At 35.2% G+C, this 17,803-nt stretch overlaps 1 protein-coding gene across 2 annotated transcripts in view; it reads right to left on the reverse strand.

Moving 5' to 3' along the window:
- The window catches only part of RELN (reelin), a 498,583-nt gene that overhangs the window by 236,040 nt on the left and 244,740 nt on the right, over positions 1-17,803 (reverse strand). For both annotated transcript variants that reach the window (XR_013360335.1, XM_077863957.1), the window contains exons 7-8: positions 8,694-8,790; positions 3,528-3,579 (exon numbers count right to left, since the gene is read on the reverse strand). Coding sequence is in view for 1 of the 2 variants with exons in the window: in XM_077863957.1 (XP_077720083.1) it covers positions 3,528-3,579; positions 8,694-8,790 (149 nt within the window). In the remaining variant the exon portion in view is untranslated. The remainder of the gene's footprint in view (positions 1-3,527; positions 3,580-8,693; positions 8,791-17,803) is intronic.

The raw sequence follows: 17,803 nt of genomic DNA on the forward strand, positions 1-17,803 counted from the left end.
GAGGTTTCCTGCTCTGTGTGCATCCAGAGCCTTCTACCAAACTACTAAGTACCATAAAACCCTCTGATTTCTCTCTCTGTCTTTCTATAGTTAGTTAATTCAGGAAAAGGCTGGGAACACAGCAAATACTCAGTGAAATCTTGTGAAGTGAATGAAGGATACAAAGCACTCAGTGCTTCCCTTGACCCCAGGATCCTGTCTGAGAAAGCGGAGTTGGGAGGCATCTGTAAGATAATGGTGTGCAAGGACATCATCTCAAATTTTCCTTCCCTATCCCAGAGGAAATCTAAAGGAAACGGGTAAATATCTCTAAGGCTACAACCATAAATTCCACTAGGTGACTTGAATGAATTGAGTGAGGAGTGTAGCAGATCAATGCTTCAGCACAGACATGGATATGAGATCTTTCATTGGAATGGAAAAATGAAAAGTTCTTCTGTAAACATTTTAGGACACTTTTCAAGATGGTTTAGCTATTGATAACATGATAAATTTCAGGTTGTGGAGCTGTGCTTTCAGGATGCTTTAACTTCAAAACTCATTGGTGAAGACAGCCTGTATACTTACGCATATATTTACACATGCGTGTGCGCAAATGTCTGTATGTGTATATGTTTATGTACTTAGAAAGGGTTGGAGGGCACTGCTGTTACACTGTAGCATAGAAGAGTTTATTTGACATGTTTGGTAATTTAAGATATTTCTGAACACGTAGCTCTGAGGTACTTGGGATTCTGTTGGATAACGCTTATGATAGAATGAAAATGTTTACAAGAGCAGTATAAAAGTATCAAGGCAACAACTTACTTAATTGTGGCTATATGCCCATAATCATGAATGCAATTCATCACTAAAGCTGTAGATAATGACAGAGTTCACTAGAAAATTGACCGTATTACATCCAAATCATCACCCTACACAATGAACATTTAACATCCTTAAGGACTTCCAAGGAGTGACAGGAAATCTGATCATATTAACCATTAGTATAGACTTGGATAATTCTCTCAACACACAAAGAAATATAAATGTTGGGTTGTCTACTTACATTGTTTTTTTTAATAACATGTGCAATATAATTTTTGAACTGAGTGTAAATGCAATGGCTGCTACTTGACCACATTTGCTACTTCGGTATTTGGTCATTTTGGGACTTGTAAAGCTCAGGATGTGTGCCCCTATCTAGCCCCACACCATCCATTAAAGAGAATAATGCGACCACCAAGCACTCATAATGATGTACAGGAAACCATTTCTGAAAAGTTGCGCCCACTCTACTGTACTGACCATTTACCAGCATATGCCATCCAGCTAACACTGTGCCACTCGTTGTTTCTCAGCCACCCTAATCCTTCTTACTTCCCAAGATTTTTATTCTCAAAATGCAGTAAGCAAATGCCCCAGGGAAGTCCTAAGCAATCAGTTATAATTTTTCACAAATATTTTGTTTCATTCCCAAACAATGTGTTAAAATTTCACTTTTGATTCTAAAACTGCCACTCAAAAAAGGTTTCTAAGTATACTTTTTGTTTATAAACGTGAGATATTTTTAATCTGTCTGTCATCTCTCCATCTATTGATCTCTTCTAGCTTCCTGGTTCTGTTACTCTTCCAGTTTTCTAACGTAGGCCTCAAATCCATGCCTTACATAATACAAGCTACTTTCTGGCCTGGTCAACTACAGTTCCTTGTTTGCAGTGAAGTCAAGGGCTCTTGCTAAGGCATGTGTTTAGTTCTAGTCCCAACCCCTTGGTCATGGTGCTTGCTCTGGCTTTGGGATTTCAGGGACCGGACCCTGCACCCTCTGATTAGCTCCCCTTCCTACCCCTGTGTCATCAGCTCTGTTGCTCACGGTAGGGTGATAGTAATAGAAGAGGGAATTAATCTCCACCAGCTCCATAGTATATTCTTTACAATTTATAAAAATAGAATTTTTTTGTCCCCCTTTAAGGCAGGATAGTTTCATTGGAATTTCATAAAATTCCTACCTACCTTGAATAAAATTCAAATACTAGTAGAACTCTGAAGCATATAAAGAATATTCTCTTGTATTCTTTAATTGGTTGGAAATAATATCTGAATTTAATGTTCATTTCCCTAACAAAAAGTTTAGAATAAATACTTGGAATATAGATAAACAGGATAGCATTTTCAGCATATTTTTTTATATTAATAGCATAATAAATTTAAACACATTGATTCTGGTTAAGAATCTCTAAGTCATTTGCATGTCATGCTAGAGTTTTTTTAGAAAGTTGTTTTCGTAGCACCACAACTTTCATAAACATGAACTTCATTTGTTTCTTATTATAAAAGTCTTACACACTCATCCCACAAAATTTAGGATACACTTGCTAATAGATCAAAGAAAACTCTCATAAAAAAAAAGACTCATTATTTTGTTTTTGCTAACGCTTTCCTTATGACCACATATGAACTTCTGAACAGTCTGTAAATTGTTGTAGTCATGCTATTGACGTGAGAAGAAAACAACCCAACTGTAATTTGGGTAGTTTCACATAATACCTACAGAAGCTTCAATGAGGCACACAGATGAGACGGTGACAAGTGCAAGGCTTAAAGAAAACTGCTCTCAGGCACAATCACCCACAGTGAGCTCCTGGCTGTGAGAACACCACTTTGAGATCAGGAGGAGAAGCTACTGAGGGGAACAGTTATTTTGCTAATGGTGGTTTTCCAAAGACAAGAGGGTGAAGACTGTGGGGTGAGGGGTGGGAGGAGGGATGGGACACAGTGAATGAAGGAAACTATTCCCTTCGCTGGGGGCGCAGCTGCCAGCATCTTCACGTCACAGGCAGAGGCCAGTGTTACAGGACCAAGATCAATAAAACTAGCCCCCTTCTAGAAGGCAGTATCTTTCTTTACCTAGAACATTCCTATTGGAAATTTGTCTGTGTTATTAATTAATCTATGCCTTTAGAGATTAGAATGGAAGATAATATAGACAGCAAAGCTGAACACACTTGATTGGGAGGTTCTTTATTTTGGGGTAGCAATTTTTAGCTCTAATATAAAAGCACTTAAAAGAAATATTGCCAGATACAGTCATTTAAAAATTATCCATGTCTGAATTAAACAGAATATTTATGTCAGACATGAAGCCCTAATTGGTTTCTCTCAGGCAACAATAATTATCTCTTTCACTACCAGCCAATAAAATTGCAGGAAATTTAACATATTTCAATCCTAATCCGAGCAAAACACAACCAGTAAGGTAATTCTGCCCTAAGAGTCTCATCCCAAGCATTCAAAATCCATACATAAGTCACTTTAAAACATTTTGGATTATCTATATCATTCTTAAATACCGCTCCCTGCTGGAGAGAAGTGAGAACAGAATGCAGCATTTACAATTTTTAATTTCATTGAAAAAATGTTTTATGTTATTTACAGCAACGCTAAGACAGAGTCTTCTCCAAATCTAAAAGCATTTGGCACTAGATGGGACACTATGATTAAAACATACACTTCCAAGCTAAATTGCTATAATTGCTAAAAATACTTACCAATGGAAAATTGGAGGACAGAGGCAGTTGTTGTATTAAGGCTTGTGGTAATCTAGAAAAAGGAATATACCAAAATAAGACAAGACAGAAAGACAGGAGGAGAAAGGAAAGAAAGGAGCCATAAACAGAGGTTGTATTTATCTGGTGGTTAGCTTATTTTCATCGGTATGTCTGAACCTAGATGCATTTCATGGTGCCCTGCGGGAAATAAGGCTGAAAGATCCTGATGTAGGCACTCCAGGCACATGTCTCAGGGTCCTGTCAAAAACCATTTTTAGTGTGATCTGCCCGGTAATCTTGTGAGGGCACTTAACACAGGCCCCTCCACTTCCCTTCAACCTCCCCTCCATCCTACACCAGCGGGTCTAGAGCCCAAAGCAAACACCATCAAAAGACTCCCAAACAAAAACTGGGAGGTAAATTAAAAGCAAATGATGAGAACAAGATTATCCTGAAAACTAAATAGAAATAAACAGCTAAAGGGTATAGCACTTTGATAGGGGACGACGAGATGTTCTAAAGTTGATTGTGGTAAATGAGTGCCTCATTCTGTGAATAAATTCAAAGCCTTGAATTCTATATTTTACATTAATGAATTGTGGAATATGTGGATTATTTCTCAATAAAACTGTTACCTCTCCAAAAGAAGTAATCATAATTAATTAATTACATAATTAATTAAGTAATCATAAATTAAGTAATCATTAATTAAGTCTAGAAATACCCTTCCAACACATTTCTACCACTTTCCTTTAAATCTCATGAAGAAGCATCCTTCAACAATTTTCCCCCTTTTGAAAGAGGAATGGTACCTTATTTAATTTGAAAAAAATTTAATAAAGTATTTCTTTATTTTGTGGAGCAGTGACTTTGACCTATACCTGCTCAAATGGGATGAGAATTAGGGTTCTCATTTTCAATGACTCTCTTGTTGGGTTCCTGGCCCTGTAAGCTAATGTATGGGATGCCTCCCATGCAGTGTCTGTAAATTATAAAGGGTACAACTGGGTTTTTACCATGGCAAAACCAGTAGGCAGTCTTACTTCTGCTTCTTATATGTCATAATATTATCCTTAGATTTATCCCTCCATGTTATTTGGCTCCCATGTGCTGGAGTCCACAACTGTAGAAGGGTCAGGAAATAGCCAGTTGATGAACTGCTGTGGAAACTACTGGGAAAACGAGTGAGCAAGCATCTTGTTTTGCCAGGATTCAGCCGAGCTGTGAGTATCCAAAGATCAGAGGTATGCTTCCCATTTCTACAATGCAATTTGGAAAGATGACTGAATGTATGCTTTAAATATGTGACTTTAAAATTCATGAGGAAGCAGGTAAAAGAGGGGAGGTCAAGAGAAATAGTTTACAAATTGTTAAATACCAGCTCCTAATTGATTTTAAATATAGCAAAAATCACTGATGTCAGGGTGTCAGAGGAAATTCTGTTTAATTTCAATCCCTCATTATCACAGATTATCTGCTAAAAGAAAACTGGCCCACCATGCCCAAAGCCCTGTTTCCTGCTCTCTTCCCCTCAACCAGAGTCATTAGAGAAAAATGCACTGAGATAATTTTCTTTAAATAACTAGGATACTAGCTCCTTTTTAAGATTCTTTTAAAAGGCATCTGGGTTTTTTTCCCATAATTTTTACAGTAACTTCAATTATTTGTCCTCATAAGTTTTCCATTTGGATAAGTTGATCTTACAGTCCAAAGAGGTACATGAAAATTTTTGAAGTTTTCACATAAATTGAATGAATGTTCTTTCCACCTCTGATTTTATATAATTGAGTAGATTCCCAGGTGAATCATGAAACGCTCCTGAATATAAGTTCTTTGAAACAATGGTTTCCTATAAACTAAAAGCACCATGCTTATGGCTAAGGTAGTGCATGAAACAGACTAGAGAGTCTGAGATACTTATCCTGCTGGTGGAATAAATGATGCTATGTCACCTGCATGATGAAATTCCACAGACATGACCACCACTAGCAAACAGTAAGTTGCTTGGAATTTGGCCAAATTTCAAATTACATGTGCTTACTGAGAGTGAGTGATCCTGGACCTAGATTAGTCATTGATTCTACAATTTTTTTTCTCCACCAGGGACGCTAAGGACTGATACAATGGTTAACTGTCATTTCTTTGCCTTTACTCATTTAGCTCATTAGTAAAAGTGTTGGCTACAAGAAGGAATAGGAAAGACGAAGAGAAAAAAGTAATAGGAAGCATTGCCTATAAAGTCTGTTGACCTATGTTTACATTTGGGTCCTATAAATTAGTTGTTAGCCTTGAGTTCACATATGTAATTTTAGTTTGCAAAGTTATTAAGTCTTTACATCTAACATTCTGAAAACGAAAGACCTCTAACATGGCTTTTGATAAATAATACAGCGATTATGAATGTCTGACAGAACTTTTCTCCTATCAAATTTCAGTGGTCTTAAATTATCAAATAGACTCCAAATCACAGAAAATTAGTACAATCACAAAATGAATATGAACTCACTATAGGTGAGGCTATTGATTCTGCACATCTTCCCTGCAAAATTTTTGGGGACTTGATCCTGTTTTAGCCCAAACTTCTCCTTGCAACTAAAATACATTTCAAAATATATGAGAATAATTCAACAAGTAATTTCTTAAAAACAACAATAACAACAAGAGGGGGTCACATAACCAACTTGTTTCATGCTCTGAGGGAGCACATTTTCTCTTAAAGGAGTAGATAAATGGATTCCTCATCACCTTCACTTTAGATCAGCAAAATGAATAAAGTTAGGGTACCATCCCTCAAAATATGGAGATCTTACTGAGTTAAATAAAACGTGTGAGGGCTGCAGCACAGCAGCAGCTGAAACATAAATGCATGGTGTGCCCAAGTGACAGCAGATGCTGCCTCTCACGGACTCTGGCTTTTATTGAAATAAAATGCCATGTGATTGAATTCACAAAATGGAAATGCTCTTGCTGGCATTATGGAAGATATTGCATTAGGCTTACGGAAATTCTTTGCCTGTGATCCTCTGTTTCACAACTTCAGCAAAAATTGAATTTATGAAATATAAGAAGGCAGATTTGTTAAAAAGTGATGTTTGGGGGGCTGCTACCTTTCATCAGTCTCAGGGACAACAGTTTTGACTATATCCAGTCTTGAGTGCCAAGCAAATATTTGAATTTTCATAAGAATTGTGAACTGACAACTAAATACCTTCCTTTTCATTTAGTTGATCTGTCTTCTGTAAACACAACCTGGGTACAATATATATTTTTGCTCCTGAAACACCAACGCAGCATAAAAATGATTGAAAATTAGAAGTTGGTAGTGTGTAAAATGTGGATGTTATTCCTATATCTTCATTTTATTTCCTTGGAGTCCACAACACAATCCTTCATACTTATGATGGGAATGGAAATCTACATATGTCTTTTTTTTTCTTTCTTGGATGAAGAAAATTACTTTGAGTATTTTGGTTTTAGTTGAAAGGCTAATTTCACATTAATTATAGAAAAAAAATCAAAACTAGTCCATTTGGGTACAAAAACTCTAATGCTAAATAAACTGAGGAACAGTGAAAATAGGATTAAAATATACATGGGTACAATAAACTAGATACTTAAGATTTTATGCTACAGAAATATGAACTTCGGCATTATATTTTTAGATATGTTTATTTCTTATTTACCAGTAGAAACAAAAAAAAAAACTTGCCAAGCATTTCCAGAAATATTACTGAATGGGAGAACATTCTAAAAAAGGCATTTATTCTAAGCTTAATTAACTAAAGTTTTATTTTATTTTAAGGTTTATAGATCATTAATTCGCTCATGGTACATTATGTAAAATGCACTAGCAAATTTATTTTTTCAAGAAGAACTTCACTACCAGAGTCACATTTGTCTGCAGGAATATTATAACACCTTGTGAGACTTGAATTATGAGCACCTATTATTTTAATTTGCATCCAATTAATTCTGTTTGTGTTCTAATTTCAGCTAAAAACTCTTCAATTTATCAATGTTCTGCAGCTCGTATCTTTAATAAATTAAATGTATCCATTGCCATGAAAGGGGTATTCAAGCAGCATAAAATAAGAACCATGTTATAAAAATTAATTGACTTTCACTTTGATAACTAAATCTTCTTTTAATTGCCTAGCTAGTCTTTCTCCCTTTTGTAATGTGGAAGCCAGTCTTTTGGCCACTTTTAAAGTTAATGAATTTGAAACACAATGTGTGATGTAGGGCTGAAAAATACAACCTGTTACCTAAAAGTCCCATGATAAGGAAGATGTGGGAGAAAAAAAGCAGCACTGAAGCTCAAACTGAAAATCAGAAAAGCAGAGCATAGAAGATGCTGTGATGCTGTAAGTAGAACATCTCTCACAAAGAAATTGAGCCAAGAGTAGAACAATTGCTTTTATATCCTTTTTCAAGAATGTGAAATGTAGTCTTTCTGCCAGAACCAAATAACAACAAAAGGCTCATTAGCTGCAATACTGATGGCTGGTGGTTTCATCACTTTTAATTTAGAATGTTCATGTTTCATTTTCCGTGCAATGCAAGAACTTATCTTTGGCAAGCAAAGTCTAATCAGTCTAAATTAAGGGAAAGTAACCTGCTCCTAAACAATTTGGCATAACCCAAAATTTGTTCAAAACTATTTTGTTCAGTGCACTTTAGCTTTTTAAAAAAAATTCAGTGAAGTTCCTTTGTGTTTAGAACACAAAGTTTTGAAATAATGTGATAGAGTTACTCATCTAACATTTTTGGCTTGCAAAGAGAATACAAGATGGTTAAAAGTGGAGTTTTATACAAGAACTTATAAAGCCATAAATTATTTAAATATGATATATATATATATCTGTGTGTCATATATGTCACATGTATGTCATACCCTTATTTTTTAAAAGCCATCTGATCACAATGATGCACCATGTGTATCCATTGATGCTGCCCATTTTATTACTGAATTCTTTATTCTTCCATTTGAAAATAAAGTATAAAACCACTGCTCCCAATTTTGAGATACTTATAATAGGATTCATAATAAAAATAATACTGAAAAATTTCATATGGCTTTTAAGAGCATAAAAGAACCTTTTGTTGGCAAAAAGCTCCATAAAGACAGTGTATTTGGAATAATGTACATAAATAGCATGTACTTACCAATTCTCTCGGACCATATGGCTCACAGAAGGTGACAGCATTGCCATGCATAATTGCACCACACTGTTCTCCGGTCTCACAGTTCTTACATTCAACCCTGTGGGAACAGAGAACACACCCCCAGTCTGAAAATTATGTAGCACAAAGTGGTCTATTGCTCAGGTAAGGAAAGATATAAATCACTGTTTTTCAGTTTAAATCAACATTTTTAGGAAGGTTATGGTTTTTTGTATTGTGACATGTTTATGAAACACGAAACCAGAAAGACTTGAACTTCAATCCCAATTCTTTCAGTCACCGCTATGGTGGGTAAGTTATTTAATTGCCCAAAGTTTTGGTTTTCTCGCCTGTAAAATGAGGGTAATAATATTGACCTAAATCTCTCATAGTTGTCATGAAGATTAAATGAGAGAATGCATGAAACACAAGAGTACAGAACCAATCTCCTAGTAGGCACTTAATGGCAGATGGTATTATTACTAGTAATTACATATAATACATACATACCATATCCAATACAAGGATGTTTACAAATATTAATGATAAGCAAAGTAATATACACTTAATTAACACTTGTACCTCTGAAAACAAAAGATGCTTTACAAATTTTAATTTTCTCTTGAGTTAAGTATAAGTTTAAAATTACTGTCCTCAAATAAATCTGAATGTCTATAAAATATAACATGCTAAAAATAATGGAATCAGCTTATATTTAGTGTACATATTAATATGAAATATATACAAATTCTAAATCAAGCAAATGTTGGATACTGAATTGATACATTAACCTTGAAAATAATTTAATTAGCTGCTTTTTTTTATTATGGCAAAATGAAGTGGTCAATACAATCTTAGGACAGAATGTCAAAAATAAATTTATTCATGCTTTTAGTAGAAACTAAGGTATAGAAATTCTGGATTTGACTCTGCATATTTACAGCAACACAATGCTCTGCATCATGACATCTCAACCTACAATCATTACATACCTAACACGTAGAAAGGATAATCTATGTTTCCTCTATCTGAACCGCAAACCACATGAGAGCTATATTTCATGCAGAAAGGACATTTTCAGACTTTCACATTCTAGGTGCCAAACATTGAGGAAAGAGCAGTATGCCCTTTGTTTTCGTGATCACTGTATTTCACCCTTTCAACTGTTTGCTAATTTCAGAGAAAGAGGGAGTCAGAATTCCCATTCAGGGAGGAAGAAAACAAAAGTGGGAAAAGATACCAGATATCAAAACAAAGCCAAGAAGCAGAAGCACAGTAAGTAAGTAAAAACTTGGCAAATAAAGATTAAGTATTTCCTACATGTGAATTGCATGGATTAAGTGATTGGTATTATTCTTTTGAGCTGTGTTCCCATATAAGCCAATCAGTAATGTCAAGAACCTTTGATTTTTTTTTTTTTTTAGAATAAACAGAGAATAATTTCTGATACGGAATTTAAAATGCTAGTATCTCATAGCATCACAAATCTTAGTTAGGAAATTGAAATCTTCTCTTGATTACCATGAAGCAAATTTCTAAAAAAAAACCTTTGACATTAGAAGAGACATAATAGTAGCTTCATAAAGGTGACAAACAGCTCTCTTCACTGTTTTATGCCTGGCATGTTGTATTCCACAAATATCTGTTGAATGAATGAAGGGATATAAGACAGCCTCATAAACAGTACTATTATTAAGGCTTGAGGTCTTAGAATAGTACCTACACATAGCTAACATGATGTGTTAGTGTGTTAGCTATTATTATTATTTTCTTTTTTATTATTACAGATTTCCACCATTTTCATCCAGAACTGGTATCCCAGTTGTTTTTTTCCCCCAGAAAGAAACTATTACACGAACTTCTTATTACTGTTTCTCTATCTTTAAATTATAAATTAATTTTTTTCAGGGGATGTGATTGTTATAAAAGCTCAGAGAAGTAGCACAAAATTATAGTGGGGTTTTTACTTAGTGATAGATGAGGATTATTTAGCCTCCAAGTCATTGTGAAATGACTTCAGAGAAACATCAACTTTGACAGAGAAAAATTTTAAACATGTTCAACCCTCACAATGGCTATCTGCCATTTTCATCCAGTGACTGTAAACTAAAATCTTCATTATGGGTGAAAAGCTGGAAGATTTTTCTCCAAGATCAAAAACAAGACAAGAGTGCCCACTCTTGCCACTTTTATTCAACATAATACTAAGAAGCCTACTCATAGTAATCAGACAAAGGAAAAAGAAGACTTCTGAATTGGTAAGGAAGAAGTAAAACTGTCATTCTTTGCAGATAACATGACACTATACATAGAAAACCCCAAAGACTCTACCAAAAACTATCAGAACCAACAAATTAACTCCGTAAAATTGTAGGATACAAAATGAATATACAGAAGTCCAATGCATTTCTAAAAACTAATATGAAACTAGCAGAGAGAGAATTAAGAAAATAATTCCACTTACAATTGCATCAAAAAGAACAAAACACTTAGGAATAAGTTTAACCAAAGAGGCGAAAGACCTGTACTCTGAAGACAATAAAACATTTATGAAAAAAATTGAAGATGACACAAATAAATGGGAAGATATACTGTGCTCATGAATCAGAAAGATAAATATTGTTAAAATGTATGTACTCATCAAAGCAATCTATAGATTCAATGCAATCCCTACCAAAATACCAATAGTATTTCTTATAGAACTAGAACAAATGATCCTAAAATTGATATGGAATCACAAAAAGACTCCAAATAGCCAAAGCAATGTTGAGGAAGAAGTACAAAGCTGGAGGTATCACAATTCCAAATTTCAAGGAATACAACAAAATTATACTAATAGAAACAATATGATATTAGAACAGAAATAGATATACAGATCAACGGAACACAACAGAAAGCCCAGAAATATATCCTTACTTATGGTCAATTAATCTGTGACAATGGAGGCAAGATTACATAATGCAGAAAAGAGTCTTTTCAAAACAGGGAAGCTACATGCAAAAGAATGAAACAGGGACGTTTTCTTATATCTTATACAAAAATAAACTTAAACCTGATTAAAGACCTAAATGTGAGATCTGAAATTATGAAACTCCTAAAAGTATACATAGGCAGCAAACTCTTGGACATGGGTCTTAGCAATATTTTTTGGATTGGTCTCCTTAGGCAAGGGCAACTAAAGCAAAAATAAACTACTGGCACTACCATTAAACTTAAAAGCTTTTTGAGCAAAGGAAACCATCAACAAAACAAAAAGGCAACCTACCTAATGGAAGAAGGTATTTGCAAATGATATCTGATAAGAGATCCCCAAAATATATAAAGAATTTATACAACTCAACACCAAAAATCTAAATAATCCAATTAAAAATGGGCAAAAGATATGAATAGACATTTTTCCAAAGAAGACATATAGAGGGCCAACAGATGTATGAAAAGATGCTCAATATTGCTAATCATCAGAGAGATGCGAAGCAAAACCACAAAGAGCTATCATCTTCACATATGACAGAATAGCTAATCAAAAAGACAAGAAATAACAATTGTTTGTGAGGATGTGGAAAAAAGAACCACTGTGCTCTGTTGGTGGGGATGTAAATTGGTTCAATCTTTATGGAAAACAGTATAGAGGTTCCTCAAAAAATTAAAAAAAGAAATACCACATGAACCAGTAAGTCTACTTCTGGATATTTGCCCAAAGAAAGCAAAAATATTAACTCAAAAAGATAAATATACCACTATGTTTATTGCAGCATTATTTATGATAGCAAAGATGAGGAGGAACCTAAATGTTCATCAATAAATAAATGGATAAGGAGGATGTGATACACACACACACACACACACACACACACACACACACACATAGACAGACAGGAATATTATGGAGCCATAAAAAAGAATGAAAGCTCACCATTTGTGACTACACAGATGGACCATAGGGTATTATGGTAAGGGAAATAAGTCAGACAGAAAATGATAAATATCATATAATTTCACTTACATGTGGATTCTTAAAAAAATAGAAACAAACAGAAAGAGATTAATAAATAGAAAACTGGCAGCTGCCATGGGGTGGGGGAGGAATGATATAAGCAAAGGGAATTGAAGAGTACAAACCGCTAGTTTATAAAATAAATAAGTCACAGGGATATAAGATACAGCATAGGAAATAACAGTCAATACTACTGCAATAACTGTGTGATGACAGTAACTATACTTATCATAGTGATACATTTTGTAATGTCTATAAATGTCGAGTAACTATGTTGTATACCTGAAACTAGTATTATATGTCAACTCTACTTCAATTTTAAAAATACAAGGCAAACAACCAGATTAAATAACTAATAATAAATGCATCATTGTTGATATGAAATCTGAGGCTTGATGTTGGATTCCCATAGCAATCACCATTCTATCTATAAGTATTGATCAGCAGTCTCCAAATCAACTGTGTATCAGAAAAACAATACATTCTCCTTCCCACAGCTTTTATTTTAAAATTTATTTTATTTTTAAAAAGATTTTATTTATTTGACAGAAAGAGAGCACAAATAGGCAGAGTGACAGGCAGAGGGAGAGGAAGAGGGATAAACAGGCTCATTGTGAGGGTCAATCCCAGGACCCTAGGATCATGACCTGGTAACAGGAGTTAAAAAGCCAGTAAGTTCAAGAAAAAAAAGCAAATAGGTAAGAGCCCTTCTCCCCATTTGGCTCAACAACCCTTTCAGACCTTGTTTTTCTTCGTTGTGCTATAGATCCAGAAACAAAATAAAATTCATAAAAGCACTGGTATCCTGTTGAATGTAAAGATTTAGAATGACCATGTATTTAGAATTACTCACTGGGTTGCTGTATTTGGAAGAACAATGGCTTCAACAATGATTGATGGAGCAAATCCATCAACTTTCAGCCAATGTCTTTTAAATATCCTTTGCTTGAATGTCTCACAGTCTGAGAAATTATTAGAATTTATCCTGAATGCCCATTGTTCTGGGTGGTCAAACGCAACATACATGTAGCTGCCGATGTGTTATTTATTCATTCATCATTCATTAATTCATTCTTGTAAATAACAAACTTGTGTTAAGGACCTACAGGCACTGAGGTCAAAGACCAATAAAACAGTGACATTTTCTTCAGGAGTGTACACTACAGAAGAAGCAGAGAAATAAGTACGCAATTGCAACGCAGGGTGCCAATGCCATGAGAGCTATTCACTGCCTTCTTTTATGAGTCAGATATTCTAAAGCCTATTTGAATCTCTCAGACTTCTCTATAAGATAGTTGTCAGCATCCTCATTTTACTAACCAGAAAACTGAGCTTCAGATAAGTTTAACATTTATTTGTTCAAGCCACATAGTTGCGAGGGTGACAGGGCTGCAGTCTGGCCCTGGGCTTGCTAATTCCAAAACCCATCACATTTTCCATAGCTGCTCACTCTTTATAACAGGAGTCTGCACTGGTTATTATGGTACCTAATTCAGACTGAGGATGAAGGCAAAGTTCCCAAAGGAGGTGGTCCCAGAACTGGTCCTGAAGGAGGACTGGGAGTTATTCAAGCAAGGAAGAAAAGTAAGGGTGTAAGAGGGCACAAAGGACACAGATTATGACACATGAGAAGAGCTGCCATTTCAGTGAGTTAGTGTGACGAGAACCATACTGGTACCTAGAGAAGGATGGTGTATAATGGGCTCGAAAGTGGGAACCAGTTCATGGAAGGCCTCATGCACCATTTACAAAGTGATAGGTGCTATGCTACTAGCTCTACAAACAATGCCTCAATAAATTCATATAAACCTTCCTCCCTCCATTTTTAATCCCCATTTAGAGGATGTTTAAACTGAGATTTAGAAATATTAAATAACTGTCCAAGGTTATACACTTTAGAAATGATAGAACTGGGATTCAAACTCTCATTATTCTATTTCCAAAGTCATGATACAAATCCAACTCTTAGTAAAATGACTCTAGCAAATGATGGACTGGAGGTAGAAAAATCAGGACTACTGATGTAACACAAGTAAGACATGATAGTGCCCCCAAATAGGGTAGAGATGGGGAAGAGTGGGCATATTCTAGAATATTCCTATTCTATAGAAATGTAAGCCATATATGTAATTTTCAACTTTCTAACGGCAACATTTAAAAGTAAAAAGGGAGGTACCTGGGTGGCACACTTGGTTAAGCATCTGACTCTTGATTTCAACTCAGGTCATGATCTCAGGATTGTGAGATCAAGCCCTGCACCTAGCCCCCTGCTCAGCTTTCCCTTTCCCTTTGCCTCTTCTCTCTGCTCACACAAGTGTGCTCTTTCTCTCTCAAATAAATAAAATCTTTAAACAAATAAAAGTAAAAAAAAAACCAAGTTAGTATTAATTATGTTTTATATAATCCATTAGATGCATTATATTTTAACATATAATTAATTAATGGAAAATTATTAGTGACATAGCTTACATTCTTTTTTCATACTAAGTCTTCAAATTGTAGGGTATAGTTTATACTTACAGCACATCATCTCAATTCAGTCTAGTCACATTTTAAGTGCTCAACAGCTGTATGTGACTAGTGGCTGCCATATTAGACAGCATATCCCTAGAGAATTACAGACTGCTCTCTGGTTCTGCCCATAACTGGAGGTGACCAGCTGACAATGCTTATATGTACCTGAACGTCAGAGAAAGAAGATCATCACTGACATGATAGTTTAAGATATGGTTGAAATCATAGGAGTGCATGGGAATCAGGAGAGAGGGAAGTGAGAAGAGGTCCAAGAATGGATCCTGAGGGAGCAATCAATCATATTGCCTTTAGTCTGGTTTCTGGAGAGCTCTAACCATCATCATGACCTTTCAATGTGCAGCAATCTGGAGGTAGAAAAATCTCTCTCCTATCTCCTTTTCTCCATGATTATAGGCAGTGGGTTCACTTCTGTTCCTAAAAATCTGTGTTGCTCATAAGGTGACTCTCCTAATAGTGACTCTATAATATGACCTTCCTTGCATTTTTTTCTATAAAGTTGAGCATTGTAATACTGTGCATATAAAAAAAGAAAGGGAAAGACAAATTATAATTTCATCATGAAACAATGAGTATCAGAAAGGAAAAGACAGAAAGGAAAAGCAAATCATAATTTCATCATGAAACAATGATCCTGATGGAGACGAGACAGTACAAAGGCAACCAGTGCTCACGGCTTCCCAGAAGAAAAAATGATCTATGTCAGAATCTGAGAAGGTGAGTTTTGAAAATCTACAGATGTAAACAAATATCCAAATGCCAAGAAAGTAATTGCTCAATCACCACAGGATATAAAACAATACCTAATTGCTTTTTTTTTTTTTTTTCCTAATTGCTCTTAAAGTCCTATCTTCCTCTCTTCCCCAGAATGCCTCTGCATCTAACAACTTGATTTGGTTGAGTAGAACTAGGTACTTAACCCCAATGGATGCACTCTCTGAAGAATATTATTATCTTATTCTTCCCTTATGGAAAAGTTCTTAATAACTCAGTAAGGTTTCAATTTGCAGGATGATAAGCAGTGCAATTTTTTTTTCAGGCTTTCAGAGGAAAAAGAGGCAGTTATAAAATAGGTCATGGGATGAAAAGTAAGCATAGGAAATATAGTCAATATTATTGTTATAATGTTGTATGGTGACAGGTGGTAACTACACTTATCGCAGTGAACCTCAGTAATATATAGAATTGTTGAGTCCCTGTGTTGTACATCTGAAACTAATATAATATTGTATGTCAATTATATACTTCAATAAATTTTTTAAAAAGGTGCTGTTTGTTCCTAACATTTAAACTGTGGCCTAACGATTGAATTTTCTCAGGAAAATGATGGGCTTTGTCAAGTTAGGTAGCATATTCTTCAGAGACTGGTTGGAAGAAGAAAGTTTTAACTAACCCAGTTAAACAGATTTTTGTTTTTCAATTTAAAAAGGAATGTTACCTTCCAGGCTAAGGATTAGAAATGAATTACTTCTCTGCCTAATAGTTAAAGTAATACTGAAGATTTCTCTAATCTAAGAAAACTTCCTCCTTCTTTTCCTTTTTTTCTTTTTAAAGATTTATTTATTTATTTCTGATAGAGAGAGAGAGAGAAAGAGAGAGAAAGAGAGAGAGAGAGAGAGGCAGAGACACAGGAGGAGGGAGAAGCAAGCTACATGCCAGGAGCCCGACGTGGGACTCGATCCCGGGACCCCAAGATTGCGCCCTGGGCCAAAGGCAGGCACTAAACCGCTAAGCCACCCAGGGATCCCCCCTTCTTTTCCTTTTTCCCCACTATGAAAAACAACATAAGAATCTGACAAATACCATGGCACATCATATGAACTGCATACCTCTAAATATATTCCATTATGAACAGTATGATTAAAAGACGTTTTAAGGAAAAGGCTTGCTATCCCCAAAGATCATGCAAAGCCTGAATCTATTAAGCCCTCTCTGAACCCATTTATCACATGCTTAGGTTCCACATGAAGCTTATCTATTACTAGAGTTACAGATCATTGCACGTTCAGGTTAGAGTGCATCTGAAATATCACCGAGTCTCGTCACCCCTCATTTTACAAATGATAGAACAGAACTAGAATTCAGATTCCCTGACTCCTTGTCCAACACTCTTCCCATGCCACTTGAACGTAGTCAGTAAAATAAGAGGAAAGAACTCCAATTCTATAAAAACAATTTGCATTTAAAAAAATGTTTGTCATTCTTTTTGGTTCAGTCTATTTTTAAAAGCTACTATGACTCCTCTTAAAAGTTCTTTTTTTTAATTTGATAAAAGGATTTTGTTTTGTTAATGAAAATGTACAAAAATAAGAAAAATGTCATAGACTTCATAGGACATTTTAAGAATGAACTCGACTCCAAGGAATACATACATATGGTCAACAAGCACATGAGAAAATGCCCCGCATCACTGGCCATCAGGGAAATACAAATCAAAACCACAGTGAGATACCACCTCACACCAGTGAGAATAGTGAAAATTAACAAGACAGGAAATAACAAATGTTGGAGAGGATGTGGAGAAAGGGGAACCCTCTTGCACTGTTGGTGGGAATGTGAACTGGTGCAGCCACTCTGGAAAACTGGG

The sequence above is a fragment of the Canis aureus genome, chromosome 21 (genome assembly GCF_053574225.1).
Source record: "Canis aureus isolate CA01 chromosome 21, VMU_Caureus_v.1.0, whole genome shotgun sequence".
Taxonomy (NCBI): Eukaryota; Metazoa; Chordata; class Mammalia; order Carnivora; family Canidae; genus Canis; species Canis aureus.